General features: G+C 35.9%; 1 protein-coding gene across 10 annotated transcripts in view; it reads left to right on the plus strand.

Annotated features, from left to right (window-relative positions):
- The window catches only part of CNKSR2 (connector enhancer of kinase suppressor of Ras 2), a 257,543-nt gene that overhangs the window by 40,719 nt on the left and 191,325 nt on the right, over positions 1 to 25,499 (plus strand). For all 10 annotated transcript variants that reach the window (XM_070603410.1, XM_070603414.1, XM_070603417.1 and 7 more), the window contains exons 2-3: positions 8,991 to 9,154; positions 18,300 to 18,502. In XM_070603410.1, the coding sequence (XP_070459511.1) occupies positions 8,991 to 9,154; positions 18,300 to 18,502 (367 nt within the window). The remainder of the gene's footprint in view (positions 1 to 8,990; positions 9,155 to 18,299; positions 18,503 to 25,499) is intronic.

Genomic DNA, 25,499 nt, shown 5'->3' on the forward strand with positions numbered 1-25,499 from the left:
TAAACTACATAAAGTCTGTGGCCATGTCAGTTTTTGCTTGCCATTTGATTCCAAGTGCCTAGCACATAGTATCACCTCAGTCAATATTGATTAAATGAAAGAATGACTGAATATGGATCAGGTGCCCAGTGCTGTGTGGAGGAGTCAGTGATGCCACCCTTCAGGGCTCTATGTAATCTATTGGGAATAAGACACTAATGCAAAGATTCTGACAAGACAACGTGGATAATAAATACCATACATGTAAAATTCGAAGATATTAAGAGAAGAGAGATCCATCTGATTCGGTGATCAAGACCTGACATGTTTCAGCATCTAAATATGTAGAAGAGGACATCCTGGGTAATAGGAATCGCGTTAAGGAAACAGTTGGGTTGTTCACTTTGGCTGCAGCATAGGATATGTGAATGTATGAGAGAGAATTTTGGATAGGTTGGGGCCTGAGTTTGGAGGTCCTTGAATGCTAGAATAAAAGATGAAAGACTTAGATGTCCTTAAGCTTCCTTAAACAAACAAACAAGCAAAAAATGCTTACTTGTTAAGTTGTAAAGTGAAAGACTTCACTAATCCCTAGGTTTGTGACTACTTCATTATGCTTGGTCTACCTGTGATGCATATTAAAGTTATTTTTCTGTTAATAAAATAGTAAGGACTGTGAAGGCTTGCAAAGAGAAAAACAGTTTCAGCTTTACTTAAAACTTAATCTGAAACCGACTGTTAATATGGGGGAGAAAGTATGATTTTTGAAAAATGTTTGTGAATTTTTAAGTATATAATAGCTTTAAGCTCCATGATAAAAGCAGGCAGTCTTTGCTTATTGAAGATGTCATTAAAATAATTTTGATTTTGTTTTAAAAATTAAAACATGGAGGGGCCAGCCCAGTGTCACAATGGTTAAGCTTGCATGTTCTGCTTCAGCAGCCCAGGATTCACCAGTTTGCATCCCGGGTGTGGACCTATGCACTGCTTGGCAAGCCATGTCGTGGTATGCGTCCCACATATAAAGTAGAGGAAGATGGGCCCCGGATGTTAGCTCAGGGCCAGTCTTCCTCAGCAAAAAGAGGAGGATTGGTGGCAGATGTTAGCTCAGGGCTAATCTTTCTCAAAAAAAATAAATAATGGAAATGCAGGATATTTGTATAATATTTAGAGTTTATTTCATCTTTACATAAAGAGCATTTAAAAGTTTGTTTGTAAGCTGTCCTGAAACTCACTTTGACAAAAACTACTTGTCCAGCTGATTTACCATGTTCTACATACAAAACTTTTAAACATTACAAAATTATGAAACCATGCAAGCATTGCTTTGTATAATGTACCATTGCAATTTAAAATTGCTATCTCAGATTACTATATAAGTATTTTTAAATTGAGCAGTTTCGTGCAACTTGATAGTCTGTCTATGGGCTACTTTGCCCTCTACAGTTGGCCTTGATGTAGTATTATCACTGGATATATTTTAAGTACTTTTTTGTAAATATTCTGATTTGATATGTCATAACAAAACTTAATTTTTGTGTAGTCAAATCCATCTGTCTTCTTCTTTACTGTTTCTGGCTTTGATTTGGTACGGAACCCAGTTTTCTTCTAGTACCTTTTTATTTTTCAACATTAAATCTTTGTTATGTGATTGGCACTGTCTCCTAGTTTCGGTGCTGATGAATTTTTCTTCCTTACTTTTGCTTTCTTTTGGGCATTTTCTAGGAGAGGGAGTTTTAAACCAGATATTTCTTTGAAATTTATCTTAAAGTTCTCTGGCATTTAAAATCTACTCTTGTTTAAAATAAACCAGAAACAGATTTTAGGGAGGCTGAATTGTTTTGCAAAATGTAACAATTGACATATTACCACCCAGTCAATATTTTTTTTTAGTCTCTGTCTTAAAAACAACATTAAGTGTTAGGGAAAAAATTAGGTCTAAGGAGAAGAGTAGAAATGATGATGATCTAGTGGGGCTTGGCCTTCTGAGTCTTGAGGAGACCACAGGCAATGATTAGTTTCCTATTGCATCAGTCTCTCTTCTCAGAATTCTCTTTATAGCCTCTCTGCTCTGCCAATCATCAGGGCGAAGGAGTCTTTTCAAAGGGAGTTAAATGCATCAGTGCACATTGCCCCAACATTAGTAGGTGCTTAATAAATAGTTGCTGAATGGAATGCTGGAAACATTGTTCCCTGGCTCGGGTCTTTTATGTCAAACACTGTGATAAAATGATGTCAGAAGGAAAATTTTTTCAACTAAATTTTTAGTTTAATAGTATTTTCCAAATGTTACGTAGCATGTAATTCATTTGTAATCTTTAAAAAAATTTTATCTTTTAAATTAACAGAGTAATATTGACTTTTTGGGTGTTAATAGTTGTGTGAGTTTTAACACATGTATAAATTTCTGTAACCAACACCACATTCGGGATACAAAACAGTTTCATCACCCTGCAAAACTCCCTCCTGCTGCTTTATAGTCACACCCTCTTCATATTCCCAGTCCCTGCCACCTGCTGATCTGTTTTCTGCTGCTGTAGTTTTGCCTTTTTCAGTATGTAATTTAAATGGAATCGTTCAGTAACCACTTTCAGTTTGGTCATTTTCACTCATCATACTACCCTTGAAATCCATCCAAGTTGTTGTGTATATCAATAGTTCCTTTTTTATTGCTGAATAGTATTCCATGGCATGGATGCCCCACAGTTTGTTATTCTTGTTCGTATTATTTCTCACTTGTTAAAGCAGGTATTGCCTCTTTTTTGTTGATATTTAGAATTGTCTAGTGGCATAGATGCTTTTGAAGAAACTTTTTCTTATTTTTTTGGCTAAAAAAAATATAAAGCTGAGTATAATAAAAAGCAGAGCAAAGAACAAATACACTTTACTTGCTAAGTAAGAGTGATGGCCAGCTCATCTGTGAATTAAATCAGGAATTTAGGGGCCGACCCTGTGGCCGAGTGGTCAAGTTCACATATTCCGCTTCTTTGGCCCCCGGTTTCACTGGTTTGGATCCTGGGTGCAGACTTAGCACCGCTCATCGAGCCATGCTGAGGCAACATCCCACATAGCATAACTAGAAGGACCTACAACTAGAATATACAACTGTGTACTGGGGGGCTTTGGGGAGAAGAAGAAGGAAAAAGAATTTATATGACTATATCCCCCAAGAACTATATGGGAATTGTTAAAGACAAATTTTTAACTACATAGGTTCTAGAGCAAAATCTTATTTTTCTAGAATACTTCAGGTGTTTGATTTATTAAATATTCTGGGTATCTGTTAAGTAGCATATATATTTACGTAAGTTGGCCAGTTTTCCAATAATTGGAATACAGTAAAATTCGTTTAATGCCAAAATGCTGCTGAATATAATTTCATCCTTTTCACATGGTTTAGGAAGTACCACAAGATCTTAAATATGAATTCTTTTACTAGATCATTTATCTTTATAGTATCTTGTGTATAGAAGAAATGCATGGTTATATGAGTTTTCTGGGTGTTTATATTATAGAAAGTGCTTTTATTGTCTATAGTAGATGTCATAATTAATACCTGAATGCTGCCTGATACTGGCATCCAGGACCAAAAAAAAAAAGCCTTAAAAGTTAAAAAAATTTAAAAAACATCTTTGAATGTTAACCTTCTGGCAGAAGGAGTCATTGAAGTTTTTGACTCGGGAAATGGCTTGATCAAAAATGTTTTTAGAGATCTGATAGTGATAGACTGGACAGACTGATGCCAGGGGGAGCAGCTAGGCATTAGGGTAGGCTTCTAGCACGAGTAAGCTGGTGACAGTGAGATCAGAAGTGAAAGGACAGAGCGAGAGGTATTTTGAATGAAGAAATTATGTTTCTCACTAACTGACAAGAGATTAAATTGGGGAGTTATCAAAGACGGCTCTGAGACTGGAAAAACGGTGGTAGAAATAGAGCAGTAAGTTGCTTGGGGAGAATGAGATTGGAAATGAGACAGTTGAATCTGGTGTTTATTGGTCATTGCTGATTTTGGAAAAAAGCAGTGTCAGTGAAATGAGGGGACTGAAAACTAGATTAAAAGTAAGATCTTCTACCTTGAATTCTGCAATTGAATTTCTTATTCAGTAAGCAAAAGGATATTAGATTGATGCATGTTTGTTTTAATTTCCTTACCTTATTTTGCAGAAGGGACTTCTAGGTCCTCACAAACCTTTGTGTGTCGATCTTCGTTCTTCACAGTAGATAGTGAGTGGCAACAGAATTTTAACTAATGAATTTACATTTTTATCTTTTGCTGTAAACATCAGAGAGTGTTCTGTTTTTAGATAAGAGCACATGTGTTAGATATAAAATGATGTATAAAGTAAAATTTCCTGGAGTAGGCTAGAGTCATTCTCTAATACCCATTTTAAGTGGATTTTTAAGGTTTTGAATATTGAATATAATAACTTGCATATTTCAGTTCCACATTATAGTGGATTTATTTTCTTATTTTACTCCATCTTCTGTAATATTGTTGGTTTACTGAAAATTTGTGCATCCTTAGGTTCTCTCTCAAATGTCATCATTTTGTAAATGTTTCATTATTTGTGGAACCTCTTTCTGGATCTATGATATGTTAATTCCTGTTCCCTGCAGATAGTGGAAAACAATATAATTTACTGAAATAGACATGTCATAGTAATGATTTCAAGCCTTCTTTTTGATTATTTTAAGGCGTGGTCTTAGACAGAATAGTGTATAGTTTGTTTAATATTTCAACTGACAGCAGTGCACAATTTTCTTCATGGTAGATTTGTGTGGTTTAGAGTATGAGTCAAAATTTCTTTTTTATGTGTTTGATGTCGAACCTGAAGTGAGTTTGCTCACCCATTGCACAGCAAGCCAATCTCTGACACTAGGGGTAGTGGAAGAAAGTAGGAATTTTATAATTGCACAGCGCTGAGCAAGGAGAGAGGGCAGCTAACGCTGAAATCCCAAACTCCCCGAAAAGCTAAAAGGAAGGGTTTTTATTTGGGGTTTTAGGTTGTTGGGGGGGGGCATATGGCCTTGCTGGTGGGAGCTTTCCCACCAGCCTGTCTTTGGCCTTGAGACTACTTGCAGAGAGGAGGGAGCCTGTGACCTTGCTGGTCAGCAGCTTTCCCACCAGCCTGTATCTCTGTGCAGGGAGGAGATAGTGAATCCAGGTGTTTGTCCTTGGCGGTGTCTGTCTCCATGGAGGATAGTGGATTCTGGAGCCGGGAAGCCAGAGAGTAAGCAGGGAATGAGTGTTTTGGTTTTCACCCCATATATGCTGGGTTTAATGTAGGGAAACTGATATCAGGGTCAGCATCCTGTTTTCTTAAGAGCAATAGGTAGGAATTTGTAGGTGGAGTTTATAAATTTTACTTACGATTATTTAGAAGATATCAACAAGAAAGGGTAAAATCTGCTGGAGCCTAAAGAAATAATTCATGCAACATTAGAGCTTAAAATCTTAGGAAAATGGCGTAGGTAATAGCATTTTTAATATCTAGTATGTATCTGTTCTTATTTTATCTATTTAATAAATGTTACAGTCTTGAAGACTAGTCATATAATCACTAAAGAATTTCTCATTCTTGAAAATGGGACAGCTCTATTCTAAATAAAATAGTGTATGAGTGAATGAGAGGGCTTTTAATTATTGCATACATGCTGCATAGATCTAGAATCATGAGGTTCAGGCCTTTAGCCCTATTTTATAATGTATTCATTTTTGTGAATTTTGTAGATGACTCTGGACCATATTTTCTCCATAAACAGACTTGAGATGTTGATTTTGACCTTTCAGTCAAAATAACAACTCTAAAATATTATAAGGCCTTGGGGCTGGCCTGGTGGTGTAGTAGTTAAGTTCACGTGCTCCATTTCGGCGGCCTGGGGTTTGTGAGTTCAGATCCCAGGCACAGACTTACACACTGCTCATCAAGCCATGCTGTGGCAATGTCCCACATACAAAATAGAGAAAGATTGTCACTGATGTTAGCTTAGGGACAATCTTCCTCAAGCAAAAAGAGGAAGATTGGAACCAGATGTTAGCTTTGGGCCAATCTTGCTCACCAAAAGAAATATATATATATATTATAAAGCCATTCATTATTTATGGTTTAGGTGAGAAAAAAATATATATGAAATCACCTTATAGTTTAGAAATACGTGTATTGACATAAAGTGTCATTATTATAATTTTTATTATAATACCCTACCTGTTTATTGACCATGTATTTTACATTTTAAATATAGGAGCCAAGATACTTCCTATATTATGAAGTAATATACCTTGATAATTAAATTAGGCACCAGTTGGTGATATATAGTGTAAGCCTCTCTCCCTTATTTCTACCCTGCCACTTAGTATGTAACTTGGTCTGTAACCTTAATGATGCTGGCATTGGTGCTCTAGGAGATCCTTTATCATTCCTTTACATGGAGGACTCCTAAGAAAAATCAGCTCAAAATAGTAACATTCTAGCTCATATTATTCTGCAATGTATCAAGACATGAGTGCCTCTAAATGCCATGTACCAAATGGTTCTTTTTCACCACTCTATTTTTAGATTTAGCTCTTATTTAATGTGTTCCTTTTTTGCTTCTACCAGGTTATATAGCATAAAAATAAATGTCTAATTTGTTCAGTTTACACTTATTGAGCAGCACTCTGTATCAGTCACTGTGCTAAGGCCTGGTTTCTCCAAAATCAGAAGACACAGTGCCCAACTTCAAGGAATTTCCAGGCTATTTTTTTGGTACACAGACATGGGAACAAAGAATTACAGTATAATGTGGGCATTCTTGTAATGGAGGTCTGTAGAGTGGGAGATTAGGAAGAGTGGAGGGTGTCTGCAGTGAGTTTGTATAGGAAGGCAAGGTCCAGATTAGGAAGGGCCTTGAACACTATGTAAAGTTTGGATTTTATTCTGTCATAAATATGAAGAATCATTGAAAAATTTTGAGATAGAGTATGACATCAGAATTTTTATGTTGGGGGAGATGAATTGGAGGGGATAATGACTAATAGCAGGAAAACCATAAAACTGCTTTAGTCCAGATGAGAGATATTTATGGCCTGATTTAGGAAGATGGCAGTGGGAAATGAGAGGAAAGGATGTATGTAAAAAATAATTCAGAGGACCAATTGTTTGGACATAGAGATTCGTTGGATGCAGGGATATGAGGAAGGTGGATAAATCTAAGATGGCTCCCGTATATTTGGTTTTTATACCAAGATAGATGGTGGTGCCGTTCATTGAGACAGTGAATGCAGCAGGGAAACTCATGGAGGGGAAAATGAGGAGTTGTGTTGTGGACATGTTGGGATGTGTAGATGGGTCTGGCATTCATGAGGGGTGTCTGAATTGGAAATATGGGGTGTTAGATGGTAGTTGAAGATATGGGCATGGATTAGATTATTCAGTTAGAATGTAAAGAGTGAGGGGTAAGGGGACCAGGGAGGGCTCCCTGGAGTGGAGAGCAACTATATTTTAGGATAGTTGGAGAAAGTGCCTGAAAGGGCACTAAGAAGGAATGGACAAAGAGGCAAGAGAACCAGGAGAGAGTGATGTATACATACCAATGGAGAATGAAAGAAAGAGGATCATATAGAGAGACTATAGGGTAACTCAAGTTACTTTAAGGAAGTTTTAGAATATAGTAAGGACGTGTGTGGCCTGGTATTAGACCCTATCAGGAACCAGGCGACTTAGAGGACTGACTCTTTTCCTCTCTCAATGGCTACATAATCTGTTAGGGGACTTTGCTTCCCTTTGCACATTTGTCTCTGCTTTCTCTACTTGCTTGTAATTTCTGTTCTGTCGTAATTTCAACTGGGTTGTAGCCCATTATGGGCTCTCCTCTCCCTCCTTGATATAGTCAAGACTTTTTAGTTTTTGTGCATTCCCTCATTTTCTTGGTATCCCTTACTTAAAAGTCTGGAGAGGGGCTGGCCCAGTGGTGTAGCAGTTAAGTTCGTGCACTCCGCTTTGGTGGTGCGGGGTTCACTGGTTTGGATCCCAGGCACGGACCTACTTGCTGCTTATCAAGCCATGCTGTGGTGGCATCCCACATAAAAAATAGAGAAAGATGGGCACAGATATTAGCTCAGGACCAATCTTCCTCAGCAAAAAGTGGAGGATTGGTAGCAGATGTTAGCTCAGGGCTAATCTTGCTTGAAAAAAAATCTGGAGAGAAGAAATCTTGTTAGTCTAGTTCATCATTTGTATCAGGCCATTTCATAGGTGATTAAAGCTGACCCAGTCTATAGTCTGGCCAATCACTTACGAAGTACCTTGAATAGTCTTGAAAAATGTGTCCACTCTGGATTTCCACTTTGGGATTTGGGTAAAATCCAAGTGATATTAGATTAAGGTGTGCTTTGCCGTGAGGAGATAGAGGTAAAAGGGCTAGGCTCTGAAGAGAGTAAGAGACTAGTGAGAGGAACACAGGATCAAGGAAATCAAGAAAAGCGTTTTGTTTTGTTTTATTTTGTCTTTTAAGATGGCAGAAGTTGGAATATAGAAGGAGTTAATGAATAGGAAATGGTTGAAATAAAGAGAGCACTTAATGCTTTGATTGTTGAAGCAGTGTTAGGGTGGCAAGGAGATGGGAGTCCAGAGCACAGGAAGATCGATTAGCCTGTGTAGGAAGAAGGATACCTCTCCCTCAGCAATGAGGGTAAAGAAGAAAGGAGGAGTGGCATGCAGATAAGTTTGGAAGTAGGGGGACCTTCCCATTAGTACATTTTATGAAATAGGCAACAAAGAAAAAAAGGTAAAGATTTCCAATAATTGCTGAGGAAAATTTAAATAGGAGCTTAACAACTAGGGATATGAGGAAGTGATTTTTCCCCCGCTGCAGCCCATATGTGAGTTGAGAAAAGGTGGATGATTGAACTAGTCCACAGTTGCAGTGGACTTAACTTGTGACTTGGTAAGAGTTAATGCTTGTTCTGTTTTTTCCTATTGGTTTGGTTCAGCTGTTTTTTTCATTCTTGTCTTCCATATTTTTTTTTGTAGGTCTTGATGACTGTTTGCAGCAGTATATCAAGAATTTCGAAAGAGAGAAGATCAGTGGGGACCAGCTGCTGCGCATTACACATCAGGAGCTAGAAGATCTAGGGGTCAGCCGCATTGGCCACCAGGAACTGATCTTGGAAGCAGTTGACCTTCTGTGTGCACTGGTAAGGACAAAAAACTGGTGGGAAGGGAAATTTCACTTTTTTTCTTGTTTTCTTTTTTTGTTTCTTTCCTTCTCTTTTTTAAAATAATTGAAATGCAAGTAGAAAAAAAAAAATCCCTAATTCTCAACCAACTGGATGTGATATTTTCCTCCATCATTGAATTTGCTGTATTATAGGGTGCCAGATTACAAATTAAAGAGGCTTATAACTCCACTGGTGACACTACATTTACTTACTTGAAAAACTTAGAGCTCACCAAGGGAGTTTTCACAGCAGCATTTGGGATATACAATTGTATATCATCAGTTATAAAGTCCATTCCCGTCTAAAAATTTTGATTTAGTATAACAAATATTAAGTAATCCTATTTTAGAAAAATCATCCTTAAAATAATCAAATTATTTGAGTGTTCTTTATGTATACCTCGAGTGAAAATTGAATATTGTACCTTATGTGGTTACTTCTGTATGTTTAAAGAGCAGTACCTAGTTAGGCAAGAGAAATCAATATTAAAATAATCCTGAAAGATTCTGATAGTACATTAGATATTCTGAGAGGAACATAGATTTTTTTCCATGTTAGGTAAGATGACACTAGCCTGATTGATTTTAAATTCTTCCAGATGTCTGTGAGGGATCTAAAGCTACAGTGAGAAAGAACATGAGTCTTGTAATAGAATAACCTGAGATTGAAATTTGGCTCAGTTACTGACACTTGTGGGCAAGTAATTTCACCATAGCTTAGTTCTTTTATTTAAAATGGAGATAATAACAACTACCTCTTGGTGATGGTGTGCAAAGCAAATTAGCTAGTGTTTCTTTAGTGGCTGATTCAGTGCCTGGTGCACAGTAGGTATTCAATAAGTAGTAATATTATTATGTTATGATGTATTATTATGTTATAGATGATGATTAATAGGGAATGAGTAGATAATTAAACGTAATTCAAAAATCAATTAGTACACTCAGCACTGTGTATTTGATGTAAAATCTAGTTCCTGTCCTCTCGAAAAGCCTAGTGGGGGGAGAGTGACATACAAATAATTAATCACAATACTGTAGTAAAATACTAAAATAAAAGTATGAGCTAAGTATTATGTGGGCATAGAAGAGAAAATAATTATCTTTGACTCAGGTACACGGACTCATATTGCAAAAGCGGTGGTGTTTAAGTAGCCAAGTGGAGGATGAACGTGTGTTTGGTAGATGAAGGAACAGGGGAAGGACATTCCAGGTAGATAAAACAACGCATACACAGGCATACAGAATAATGAGCATGCCTGGTGTGTTTGAAAAATAGGTGGGAGAAAATTAGGCTTTAAAAGATAGACTAGGACCAGACTGTAAAAGTACCTTAACATCATGATAAGAGATTTGTACTTCATAGTGTGGATAACCACGCAAGAATGATGAAATACATGTTTTCAAAAGGTAACTGATGGTAGTCAAATGGATAGAGTAAGGTGGGCATAAACTGAAGACAGGGCTAACGATTAGGAAATGTGTAAAGTAATCTACTTAGGCTCTGAATAGGGCTTGAACTGAGGATGTGCAACAGAAATAGAGAAGATCTGGTGAATATGAGGAGTGAGATAAAGGAAGGAATTGAGAAAGATTTTCTCTCCTCTGGCTGCAGAGATAGAGTAGGTGATTTTGCAATAACAAAGATAGGCAATAGCAGCAAGAACAGATTTAAGTGGGAATATGAATTGAGTTTTGGAGTTGTTGAATTTGAGACGTCTCTGGATTATCCAGAAAGAGATACTCCTCAGACAGTTGAACATAGGAATTTGGAGCTGAGAAGTGACTGAGAATGTAGATTTGGGAGTCTCAAGGATATGGGGATTGAATCCACAGAAAGAGAAATCACCCAGGGAGGGCCTGTGGAATATAAAGAACAAAGAATGCAGCTGGACACTCAGGCTGGGAAAGAAGAGGAGACTGCAGAGGATGCTTATGAAGTGGTCAGAGAAGCGTGAAGACAACTCAGAAAGGTTGTCACAAAAGCAACGGAGAGTGTTATTTTCATTAAGCAACGTCAATAATGTCATCAAATTTCACTAAAAACCAACAGGATAGGCAAGGAAAAAAGACCTGGTTGAAAAAAGTTTCTAAAGAAGAATAGAATCTGAAACCAGATTGGTTGAGTAACACCTCCCACTTATACATTTTAGTCTTACCTTAATTGTCATTTCCTCAAAGGGACGTTCCCTGATCATTCCTCATCCTTGCCTGGTCTAAAATTAGCCCCTCACTGTTATTCTCTTTCTTAACCCTCATCTCATTTTGTAATTATATATTTATCTGTGTATTTATCAGTTTACTGTCTGTTTCTTCCACTAGACTATAAGCTGTGTGGGAAGAGTGACTGTGCTTATTGAACACCTAGTGTGTAGCACAAATGCCTGGCAAAATGGATGCTGAATGAATATCTTTTGAAACTAGCAATAAAGGAGACTTGATACAGTTTTCACATGATAGTTTGGGGATCCTCTTATTTCTCTATTCCTGTTATAAGAGAAATCAATTCAGACCAGAACACGCACATGCACTCTATTCCTTATCTGAATCAAATCACAGAAATCGTGCCTGAAATAAAAGATAGTACTCAGGGTAAGATAAGAGTCCACAGTGATTTTTGCATACCGGTCTCCAAATCCAAGTCAGGCATGTAGGTGCAATAGAAGTGGCTTAGAGCTGGGCATCTGATCTAGCAGTCCCCTATTTGACACATCTTCTGTAACAGTAATAGTTGGATGTGTCAGAGCTTAAAGTCCAAGGTGTGTCTCTCATAAACTAGACTTCACATAGATGAACCGTTAATGTGCTGGGCTCCACATTGCCAATTTGAAGAAGGAAATAAGATTGATGATTAAGGTGCTGCCTATAGATAGTCTAGACCTGTAGCCTTTGGAGTTTGGCCCATAAACAATCTGCTGACCTAAACTTACTTAAAAGGATGGCATCAGAGATATATGTCCAGACCATTTTAATGTTTGAGTCATGGAGTTATGGTAAATAAATATTTTCATATGCTGAGTTTTAATCCCTCTACGGTTCTGGGTTTATGCACCATAGTGTTGCACCATCTTCTTGGGAAAAAATAAAACATTAAATTCGTTCTGTGTTTATTCAGCAATAAATTGGTCACATTCCCCAAAGAGGTCAAATGTTAAACTTCCTTTTCACCACTTCCTAGTGGCTACACATCAGCAAGTTAAAAATGCAGATATCTTCTAGTTTATGGAACAGATGTTTTCCAGTGAAGATAAAGCAGATTTCTGAGCAATGAATTCTGATTTATTTCTACATGCCCCTATAAAATCAGAAGGTGAGATCTCTTATCAGCAAGGTGTGTTGACTAGACCAGGAGTTGTGCTGTTGGGAATGGGGAACTGTGTTTTCTCTTTGAAAGTAATGTCTACTGGCCTTTCTACTTTTTCCTTATGTCTGCTGTATTTATTTCTACTTTTAACAATTAGATGTTCAGGCTCAAACAGCACTACTACGGGGAATACAAAGATGAAAAAGGCATAGTCTGCACTCTTAGGATGTATACAGTCCAGTAAAGAAGACAACAGTTATTAAATGATTGTAGATTTAAAGAAAATCCCAGAAGAGTTCAGAAGGAAACGATGAACACTACTGAGGGGTCCAGGAAGTGTAGGTGGGATTTGCATTGGGACTTGCAGCATGAGTAGATGTTTGCAAGACCAAAAACTCGGGGAAAAGTTATCTAAGCAGAAGAAATATTGTGTGTAAAGACAGAGTTGTGAAAGAATATGGAGTGTTCAGAGAAAAATGGGAATTTTGATATGGCTGGTGCAGAATGGGAAGAGATGGGAAGCAAGGCAACTTATACTTTGTATCACACTATAATTCTTTGCTTAGATTTTTCAGTCCTCCAATATGCTTTCTGCCCAGTGCTTAGCTCATAGAGGATGTTAAATTAATGTTATCTTACTGAATGAAGTTCACTGCCTTTCTCCAGAGAAGTAATTTTTTCTCTTGCATACACAACCTCTGACTCTGAAGTTTCTGTTTTTAGTATAAGGAAGACACAAAAGAATTACCAAATTTCTTTGTTTCTTTTAAGGTATGGAATATTCATTTGCCTTGTCTTAAAGTTAGTCCTGATGGGGAATAAATGTTATAGCAGCTGATGAAAATCAAAGGTTTATTTAGTAATTTGTTCATTAATACAACTTAGATTTATTAAGCACCAACTGTATTGTTTGTACCATGTTATTCCAGAAAGAGGTAAGCTGATCATGATTTGGAGGTATATTAACTCTTCTAAGCTGTTATGCTATCATTTAGTATGCTTCAGTAGAGAGCACAGCACAGTGACTGAAATAATAAAGCATAAATAAAATATTTATAGTTTAATGTATAGCCATTAATTCATATTCTGACAATACACCTTTTATTGAGAAGTATAAGTGAATTATTTATGACAGGATAAGAGCAGTTTTCATTTCATTCTTCATGTACTTTTCATTTAATAGGTATTTTGCATGAAAATTTTGATGTTTGCAATTGCTAGGATTTGTTTCTTTGCAACATAATTGCTTGGTTCATTCATCTCAAAATAATTCATTTCTAAAAAAATTCATTAAAGCAATCCTTTTAGGACTCACTCATGTTTATAAAACAAAATATTATAAGACCTAAACACCTGCTACATGATGCATTCAAATTAAGAGCTCTGAATAAAATAGCATTGACATTGTAAAATATGTGGTGCCAGTATTTGAATATGTTTAGTTAAGTGTTTAGTGAGAATTTGCCATTAGTGAGGATATAGTGAACTCAATTTTCTAAAATATCAAGTGTATTCCTTCATTTCTTTCGTGTGCTTTTGTGTGCATATAATTGAAAGAGAAGAATAGTCTGAACTTAGCACTAATTCCTTAACACTAGACTGGCTATTTTGGATCAGTGTAGAGTCATGACTGGTTCCCCGCAGACATGTTATTGACCAAGTATATGACCAAATAAGTAACATAGGACAAAGAAAATAGCTAAGTACATTTCATGTCCAAGCTTTTGTTTTCTGGAAGTAGTCCTTTGTATACCAATAGTAATGCCTGGTTTTCCCATGCATATCCAGTAAGGAGCAAGTCTGCAATGAATAAACAGGCATATGTATATATTTTTTTTTGCTGAGGAAGATTCACCCTGAGCTAATATCTGTTGCCAATCTTCCTCTTTTTTTGCTTGAGGACGATTAGCCCTGAGCTAACATCCATGCCAGTCTTCCTCTATTGTGTATGTGAGTCACTGCCACAGCATGGCCACCAGTGAGTGGTGAAGGCCTGCACCCAGGAACTGAACCCAGGCCGCCAAAGAAGAGTGCACTGAAGTTAACCACTAGGCCATGGGGCAGGCCCATAACAGCATTTTTTAAAAGTTGAGGCAGTACTTCTTGTCTGTATACCTTTGGCTAAAAACAAAGGTGTGCTTCATTTACTTGTCGCTTCTTTACATTTTAGGCAAAGGAGTGTGATTTACTGGTGACTTAGAGAGTCACAACAAACCATCCACTTTCATGAAGGAAATAGCAAGAAGATATCTGTTGTTAGTAATTGATTTTGAGCTACTTAGAACTGAGAACTGTGATGATAAAAATTAACTTGAGAGATTGACTAATCCATCCTTTTTGTGAAAATAGTACCACATAGACACTGTTATGTACAGATGAGCTTCTAATCTATTTTTATATTCTTTGGAATTTTTTAAAAAATGCTTTTGAATTATCTGTTTAGTTATATTTGTTAACTAGAATAAGTTTTAAAAATTTCGCTTTCCATCCTCTACTATATATCTTTTTTCTATCTTTTTTCTCTTCTTGCCACTGCATTCCTCTGTCTTCCTCATTTTTCACCCGTGCTCCACACAGGATATTTTTAGTAGGTTATTAGGAGGCCTTCTCAGAGTTTTGTCCAGAAGAGTTTTCTATTCCCTAATTCTTGAGTTGTATTAAAAAAAATAATTTCACTATTATCTTAAATTTTGAAGGCTTTAAAGTATTTTTACTTTGCTTTCAGGTTTTTATTTATAGGAAGATCTGTATTATTATTTTTAAATTATTTTTACCTTTTCTAATAAAATATTTACAATGCTAATATTATATATAAAGAGATAATTTAGGGGCTGGCCTGGTGGCATAGTGGTTAAGTTTGCATGCTCTGCTTTGACGACCCAGGGTTCACAGGTTCAGATCCCAGGAGTAGACCTAGCACTGCTTGTCAAGTCGTGTTGTAGTGTCATCCCACATAAAATAAGGGAAGATTGGTACAGGTGTTAGCTCAGGGCCAATCTTCCTCACCCACAAAAAAAAAAGGAGAGAACAAGAGAGACTTTTTTTTTTTTTAAAGATTTTATTTTTTCCTTTTTCTCCCCAAAGCCCCCCGGTACATAGTTGTGTATTCTTCGTTGTGGGTTCTTCTAGTTGTGGCATGTGGGACGCTGCCTCAGCGTGGTGTGATGAGCAGTGCCATGTCCGCGCCCAGGATTCGATCTAACGAAACACTGGGCCGCCTGCAGCGGAGCGCGCGAACTTAACCACTCGGCCACGGGGCCAGCCCCATGAGAGAGACTTTAAATTCATCTTCTGTGGGGGCTAATGGCTACAGAGTGAAAGTTACATTACCAATTTGATTGAGTAGGTCCCTCTCTAGTAAACAATTACAATTTGAGCTTCTTTACGAAATTATTATAATTTATTTGTAAACAAATGTATCCTCGCTAAAATCATTAATATACAAAAATGAAAAATACAAACACTGTTGTACTGCATATGCTTTAATGCTTTAACACAAGGAAAAACTTCTGAAAATTCTTTCAAGCACTTCAGAACTATCATTTGAATTTAGTTGATATAAATTGTTCTTATCTAGTCATTAGAGAATATCTTTAATAAACTTATAAAAGGATTTACTTCTTAATATAGTGACAAGCTGGATAAAAATCCCCAAGTGTTTCATAGATAATCCATGCTCAGATGCAATAGAATTTGAATAGAATGTTTTATTTGTGCAAACCAAACCTTTTAACTTGATAGACTACTGCAATTCATATTTTGTAGTGAATATTTACTGTTTTTTTAAAAAAAGAAATCCATGGCTCAAAAAAAGAGCTCTTTTAATAAAAATGTAAATTCCCAGCAAAGAACAATCAGACTTTATTAAACCTTTAGTGGTAATATACATAACTTGGTATTCAATGTTTATGCATCCAAACCCTCATCTAGTCCCTCCTTTTTTCTCCTCTAAGATCTTTCTTTTCTTAAATTACCATAGAAAAAATAAACCTAAATTTCATATGAAGTGCATACCTAGTGGTTGTTGACTTAATAATACAGCTAAATCTACTGTGCCATTTGCTTCCCCTTTTCACTCCCCCAATATTTTGTATGCTTTCTTTTATTTGCTGAGGAAGATTGGCCCTGAGCTAACATCTGTTGCCAATCTTCCTCTTTTTGCTTGAGAAAGATTTCACCCTGAGCTAACATCTGTGCCAGTCTTCCTCTATTTTGTATGTGGGTCGCTGCCACAGCATGGCCACTGACAAGCGGTGTAGGTCCATGCCCGGGAACCGAACCCAGGACTTCAAAACAGAGCACACCAAACTTAACCACTAGGCCATGGGGCCGGCCCTCACCCCAAGTATTTTTTCTTCCATTTTACTTCATCTGTTGTCACCACCCTGCTTGAACAGGAGTAGAGTATTGGTGCTAAGGAATTGTGGTAGAGACATCCCCTCACAGGTGGCCTGGTGACTTGTAGTCCCATTCTGAAGTCTGACTACTCTACACTCAGCTCTTTAAGCAAACCAAAAAATTCTCCTTGTCTCACTTTCCTCAACCTAAAAGGAGGGTAAATAAAATTTAGAATTTGTTTGGGCCTCAGATACTATCTAACATTCTTTAGGGTCTGTGGTTTTCTTTTAATTTTACACATGACCGTAACGTACATGCTGCTAAGTAGTTTGATCAAGGTCATCCTTTGATCAGGTTAACCAGCCTTTCTTAGAGGTGTTTTGCAGCTCACAATTAGCAGTTTTAAAATTAAATTTATAAATAAAAATTTAAAATTGTAACTTATGAAGCCTTTCCTAAAGTTTATTTGAAAGGATCCTACAATATTTTCCTATTGAATATGGTAAAAAGCTTATTTATATTTACTCATATAGCTTCTTTCTGCAATAATCTGTAGACAAAATATTTAGGGTGAAATAATAAATATTACTGGAAATTGAAAAATGAGACCAAGGAAAAGAAGAAAACAAATATACTTACCAAAAAGTCACTATGATTGCTTTAGATATGCTTCATGTTTGACTGTGAGCTAATGTAACCATGAGAAAAATAAGAGTAAGTTTAGTTTTATAATTTGTATTATAAGAAGGAAAAAGTGTATTGGTTCCCCTGATGAAGCAGAGTTTTTCCTGGTACTATATTATGGTTTGATGAGCAGTGCCACGTCCGCCCCCAGGATTCGAACCAACAAAACACTGGGCCGCCTGTAGCGGAGTGTGCAAACTTAACCACTTGGCCACGGGGCCAGCCCCCCTGGTACTATATTATGAAAGAAATTTCTTGTGAGTCATTATGGAGAGGACACAGAGTAAAGGTATATTGCATATGATTTATTTTTTGCTTTTTCATTTTATTGTTGAGTTGTGCTTACTTTGCTCACTTTGGGAAAGCAGAACTTTTCCTAGTATGCATATGCTTTATGCATATGCTAATAGAATAGATACTCAAAAATAATTGTTGATAATAATGAATTTCACAAGTAAGTGAACTTAGGTTTGGGTAAAAAAAAAAAACAAAACATGTACATGCACTTATGAGACCTTATAATCTTTCTGTCTTGGGTGGCATAGTTCCAAGATATAATGCCCTCATCTTTCCATGTTCATATTAGTACTTAACACATTTTATTGTAATTTGTTTATCTGACATTTCACCAAATCCTCACTTGGCTGTGGGTTCTGCTGGGCCAGGCGTCCTATTCTTATTCATTTGTAACTCTTAAAACTGGGTCCATTGCCTGTATATAGTAAAATACTCAGTAAATATTGTAATTAAGAAATAAATATTCAGTTTAAGTATATTTGTTCTCTCTCTTTTTATTCAGAATTATGGCTTGGAAACAGAAAATCTAAAAACCCTTTCTCACAAGTTGAATGCATCTGCAAAAAATCTACAGAATTTTATAACAGGGAGGAGAAGGAGTGGCCATTATGATGGGAGAACTAGCCGAAAATTGCCAAACGACTTTCTGACTTCAGTTGTGGATCTGATTGGAGCAGCCAAGAGTCTGCTTGCCTGGTTGGACAGGTAAAGTCTTCCATATGTTTCATAAGTAATCCCCCTCAGACACCAGTTTGAATATAACATTATTTCATGTTTTCTTGTGAAAGGATTAGACAGGCAGAGGAATATCAAGTAACAATTGTCTAATTATGATTCATCACAACATAGGGGTATCATCAAATAGGTATTGATCATTTGTAAAATTTTATATCCAGCTAAGTAGACAATTAATAATTGGTCCCTGACAATTTCAAAATACCTTTGCTGCTTTATAAACAAAGTCATTTTGGGTTGTCATAAGATGTATACTACTACTTTATCTCCTGAGTTTCTTTATTCTTTTTATTAATTGGTCATATTTAAGGACCATTAGGATTCTATTTAATGTTGTAAATGGGTAATTAGATGCTGACACTTTCATAGCATGCATTGCATATCTCCTTACCCCTGCTTTATTCATTCTTTGTTATATTGCACATTGTGCAGTCGGTTTTGGATGTCGTAAACACAGTTTTAGATCTTTTTTTCTAGTCTAGTTAATTTTCATTTGCCTTGGAACACAAAATAACACAAAAGTTTTCATAATATAAAATGCAAAAAAGTTAGATTAAAATTGTATGTCGTTAAATATAATGGTAAAAAGATTATAGCTGTTTAAAAAAATGAAATAAGCCTTTACTTTCATCTTTGAAATGTTTTTATAAGCGGTATGTACTGTATTATATGGTTAAATAATCAAATTTCAAAATACACTTTGTCTCTCATAGTAAGCTCTGATAATATACAATTTTACCAGAATTCTTTCTTGAATAAATGTCAGGAAGATATGTGTGTGTGTGTGTGTGTGTGTGTGAATGTACACACACATTATATTTTGGCTTTTTAAAACTATGAGCCCTTATATCAAAAATAAAGTATTTGTATTTTTAAGATAAAAGTTAAGGTAATTTTACTCAATTCTGTATTGTCTAAATTTATATATATTAATAACATAAAACATGATGATACTAAATACAAATCTGAACACTAAGCTGTATAGTATTAGCTTTTTGACAATTAATTGGTGGATAGCATGTTTCTTTTGCATTATATCATTAAAATTTAGTTGTCATAATTGTCTAAACCACATTTATCAATTGTTTAAAGTAATTGTACTTTAAATGTATAAATTCTACAAGTTATATAGTGGTCAATAAGTAAATTATATTTAAAATATGGCTTAGTCCTTAGGTAATGCAATAAACTTATTTCAGGAGGGCTTCTCAGGAATCAGAAAGCTTAAAGCTTTAATTATAGTTGATTTTAGTTATACTATCACCTATCCTATAATTGTAAATTTACTCAGCCTCTATATTTGTATATAGCAAATTTAATTATATTTCTTTATACTAGTACTTGTTAAATAAATAAATAGAATGATTAGAGAATATTTTTAATGACAAGTGTGACTTTATAAAATCACATAAATGGCTTCTAGAGCACTAGAAGAGTTTCTGAGATTTTGTTATTTAATTTTTTATGGTATCATTTTTATCATCTAATAAGATGCTCTTAGTAAATGCCAAGTCTCCTACAAGCACATATGCGTGCACACACATGTACAAAAACATGCAGACATATACATAGCAATCCATGAAGTGAATCAATGGTGTTTTGTGTTTGTTTCATAGGAAGAGAAAATGTAACAAAAAGCCTGAAGGAAATAACTTAAATCATCTGTTTGGCTTCCTTTGCTGCAAAGGTTCTCACAATGGTTGTTTTGTGTTATATCATATCATGGTGATCAATTAAATCAAAGGCCGTCTAACATTTTGACCATAAAAGTACATGGAAGGGAAAAAACAAGGCAACTTTGTGATAACTTTAAAAATCTTCTACTGAGACTGTAAACTGAAAAAAGAAACCGAAATTTATATATATATATATATTTAACTTTTCATTGAGATTATGATAGTTTACCATCTTGTGAAATTTCAGTTGTACATTATTGTTTGTCAGTCGTGCATAGGTGCACCCCTTCACCCTTTGTGCCCACCCCCACCCCCCTTTTCCCCTGGTAGCCACTAATCTGTTCTCTTTGTCTACATGTTTAACTTCCACATATGAGTGGAGTCATACAGAGATTGTCTTTATCTGGCTTATTTCACTTAACATAATACCCTCAAGGTCCATCCACGTTGCTGTGAATGGGGCGATTATATCGTTTTTTATGGCTGAGTAGTATTCCATTGTATATATGTACCACATCTTCTTTATCCAGTCATCAGTTGATGGGCCCTTAGGTTGCTTCCGTGTCTTGGCTATTGTAAATAATGCTGCAATGAACATAGGGGTGCATGGGAATTTTGGAATTGCTGATTTCAAGTTCTTTGGGTAGATACCCAGTAGTGGGATGGCTGGGTCATATGGTATTTCTATTTTTAGTTTTTTCAGAAATCTCCATACTTTTTCCCATAGTGGCTGCACCAGTATGCATTCCCACCAGCAGTGTATGAGGGTTCCTTTTTCTCCACAACCTCTCCAACATTTGTCACTTTTTGTTTTGGTTATTTTTGCCATTCTAATGGGTGTAAGGTGATATCTTAGTGTAGTTTTGATTGGCATTTCCCTGATGATCAGTGATGTTGAACATCTTTTCATGTGCCTATTGGCCATCTGTATATCTTCTTTGGAGAAATGTCTGTTCATGTCCCCTGCCCATTTTTTGATCAGGTGGTTTGATTTTTTGTTGTTGTGTGAGTTCTTTCTATATTATGGAGATTAACCGTTTGTCGGATATATGACTTGTAAATATTTTTTCCCAATTAGTGGGGTTTCTTTTGTTTAAATCCTGTTTTCTCTTACCTTGAAGAAGCTCGTTAGTCTGATGAAGTCCCATTTGTTTATTCTTTCTGTTGAAGAAACCGAAATTTATATTTTGAAAATCTTTCACTGAAAAGTTCAGCTCCAGGCTGGCTTGCCTATAATGAGGATTTTTTTTTAACAGCTTAAGTTTTAAAAAGGAAAGAAGAAAGGAGTAGAAAAAAAGAAAAAATTCTTGGCTATGCTGAGGCATTTGGACTTTCTGCTGAAGGCAGTGGGAAGCTGTTTAGGGTCATTGCTGTGTCAGACCTGTGAATTTTGAAGATTACATGAGCTATAGTGTTGGGAAAGATTAGAGAAGAGTTATGTTGGAGGAAGGGAAACCAGTTAAAAGGCTATTTTAGGAATTAATCATGCTTCTGCACTGTTGGTGATTCAGATGCTAATACCGCCAGCCTCGCTCACTTAATCAGAGGGACCCTAGGAGGGTTGGCTTCATTTTACGGATAGGAAAACTAGCACTTACAGAGGATAAGTTCAAAACCAAATGGCAAGTAAGTGGTGGAGCCAGGATTCAATCCAGGCATCTGACTACAGAGCTGATTTTCTCCACTACTATTTATTGAGATTTTTAATAGAGAAGCAGCAATGAGGATAGAAGAATGTGAGGGATATTTATGCCGATAAATAAGACTCTGTGACAGGTAAGATCTAAGAGACTAAAGAAAAAAGAGACATCTGGGGTGAATAAGAGGTATCTGACTGCTGACCCAGTGGATGGTAATGCCATTATCAAAACAGGAGGAATGGGTTATGGTGGAAGACGAGTGTTGAGTGTCAGGCATGATAAATTGCGAAAAGGTCCTTGGAGTATTGCAGCTCAGAAAAAGATATATGGTTGCTAGAGATTTGGAACTAGTTAAAATATAGGTGATAGTTAAAGTCATGGATATATTAATATGGTGGTCTAAGGAGAGTTTTAGAACACGTTCCTCTTATCTTGCTCTATTTGTTTTCCGTAATGTTTATACCCTTCTAACATACTATATAATTTACTTATATATTCATATTGCTTTTGTCTGACTACTCTTTATATGACATATGCTTCGAGAGAGCAGGGATTTTCATCTGCTTTGTTCACTGCTATCACAGTTATCTAAACACACGTAAACAGAACAATTAGTTAACACATCCATCACCTCACATAGTCACTTTTTCTGTGTATGTGTGTGGTGAGAATATTTAAGGTGGGAGTAAAGAGTTTTAGAGGAAAAAGGAAGTGGTCAGTAGGTCACATGCTGCTGAGAGATTAGGTAGGGTAAGGACTGAAAGTGTGTGGTAGATCAGGGAGTCAGGATATATGTGACCTTACCAAGAACAGCTTAGTAGCTTTACCTAGAAGTCATGAAAACTGGAATGCATGGATGGGTTGTAAGTTAGAGGTAAGTGAGAACTCCTCTTTGAAGAAATTTTTCTGTGAAATGCTTTATAGTTCAGGATAGTTTTATATAATATTAACTTCCCGTTTTCATAGATTCTTAATCTTTTAGGGGTGATGGAAAAGAGGAAAGGCAAATGATCAGTGCTACTTCTATACTTGAGAGCTTGACTTTGCTTCCTCCTCTGCATGGGTTCTGTGAATATCTTAACTGCTCCTTGGTTAATGTAAATTTCAGAAGGTCCTGAAATCAATTTAACTGTAATAGGACTTTATCAATAACTGAGCCAGGTGAAATGTTGAGGCTGTTTGTTTTCCTGACAGGTAGCCAGACTTTTATTAGAGATTGTTAGTGGGTGTGTATTTGTTATATTTTTATTCCTTTCAAAGAAAAAAATGTTTTCTAGGTAGCAGCAAGAGCACAATACAACACTCCACATGCCCTCTTGTTTCAGTCTGTCCTACAAACTACACAGGAAACGAAAGACATTAATCAATGCTAGAAAAGCCAAAAAAGCAGTGTTCTCCATGAGCATTACTGTGAATCTTTGCCAGATTGCCTCATGAAGTAGTAGAAGAGCAGAGGGCTGAGAAAGTGTTGAGTTTCAGCTCTGCCTCTAGCCCTGGGTAACCTTGAACCTTAACCTCTGTTTTTGTTTTCTATTTAGAATAAGGATGTAAGACCTGCAGAATTTGAAGTTCTCTTCTAAGCACTAATACTCTATAATTCATTGACCTAGTTCATCAAAGCTATATGAAGAATATATCCAACTTATTTCCCTTTATATGATATCAAAGGGCAAACACTAACGGAATTTGTTAGTGACCTGTAGAATCATGATTTAACTCCCTACCTCTTCTCTAAATACATTTAGTTAATTTTTTTAAATTCTAGAACAACACTGATCTTTCTTTATGTTTTCTTTATATAAGGTAAGAATGTGTCGTGTCTTTTTTATTTTTGTTTGCTTTTGAAGAACTTAGAACTTGCACTTAATTATAAAAGTTCCAAAGGAGTCCAGCCCTGTGGCTGAGTGGTTAAGTTTGCACGCTCCCCTTTGGCAGCCCAGGATTTCACTAGTTCGGATCCTGGGCACAGACCTAGCAACCACTCATCAAGCCACGCTGAGGCGGCATCCCACATAGCAGAACCAGAAGGACCTACAACTAGAATATACAACTATACACTGGGGGGCTTTAGGGAGAAGAAGAAGAAAAAAAAAAGATTGGCAACAGATGTTTGCTCAGGTGCCAGTCTTTAAAAACTTAGTTCCATAGAAGTGATGTTGACCAAAAATTCTTAATATTTTGATATGTCAGTGTAGATTTGCTTTAATTTGGAGGACTTAAAATGGTCACTACAATTGAATATTGCCAAGCATTGGATTTTTAACCTTAGTTTATTCCTTTGGTATACAATACAGTATAATTTTTTAGTTGAAGAATAAAAAGTTCTGTCAGTTAAATAATGGTTATTTTGATGCTAAACAACTGGCTTAATCTTTTTAAAAAACAACAATAAATATTTTTGTCTTTAAATTTTTTATTACATTTTGGGGAGAATCTGCATGCACAGCAATATGATTAGTTTATTGCAATTTTTATGTCACTTGAAAGGGGGAGAAAGGAAAAGAAAGAATAGGCAAAATATTTAGTTCTACATACTGAGCTAGATGCTTTATGTATATCAGTTCACTGAGTTCTCACAAAGCAGGTATCATTCTCCTCATTTTATGTATGAGACATTAAGTAACTTGCCTGAAGTTATTCGAGTATGAAAATTAGAATTTGAATCTATTTTTTTTCTGTACCAAAGCCCTTCTTGTTTCTCCTTTGTTATATTCCTTTGTCATGCTACATCTCCTTTGAATGCTGACTAATTTTTAAGGATTCTGAGGAAGTGATTCTTAGAAATGTGGCATATGAAAACATTTATTTGCTCTTGGTATTTCTCATCAAATGCTAAACAAGAGTACCACTTTTCTGTTTTTCGCCTTGGTACTTCAAATTGCTATATAGAATTTTATTTATAGGAAGTTTATTTTGCAGTCTATTTTGAAGGCATCAATAGGATATCTTTTAATATCACAGAAAACCTTTTGACTGTTGAAGGCATAAGAGTGAAGGTGCTCAGGAAAAAATGCTTACTATTCACAAAAACTCCAACTTCAGTGGAGCTTCCATTCAAATAAGATTTATTTTCAATAACCAACTCCTTACATTTCTTAAATAAAATAAAATCTAAAGCTAACAAAATTCTTCTTTTCCTCCCATTTTAAATGCTGACTTGAATGAAACAGCAGACTTTTCCCAGAGGAAAAGCCTCAAAGATGAATCACAGTTGGTAGCTTTACTGTTTATTTTCAATGCGTAGTTTACTTGTCTATTTTTAACCAACATCCTGCTGTTTTTCACACCCATCTTTCTTGCTGTTTTATATGGCTTTGCCAAATCAGTCTATAATTGGAGGTTTACAGATCACTGTATGTATCACGTTGTACAGTAACATTAAAAATGTTCATAAGTATTATTTATAGAAAAAGTTTATTTTAGTAGTTATAGTGAAAGTTTATTCTTTTCTCTCATTTTTGGCATTAATACCTAATTCTGATTGTTTCTAAAATACCTTTTAAGACCGTTCTATTTTGAAGAGGTCAGTGAGATATCTTTTTATATCATTGAAAACCTTTTAAATGTTTAAGGCATAAGAGGTAAGGTGCTAAGGAAAAAAATATTTTCTTTGAAGGAAAAAAAAGATTTCTTTGAAATCTCTTGCCTTAT

The sequence above is a fragment of the Equus przewalskii genome, chromosome X (assembly GCF_037783145.1).
Source record: "Equus przewalskii isolate Varuska chromosome X, EquPr2, whole genome shotgun sequence".
NCBI lineage: Eukaryota > Metazoa > Chordata > Mammalia > Perissodactyla > Equidae > Equus > Equus przewalskii.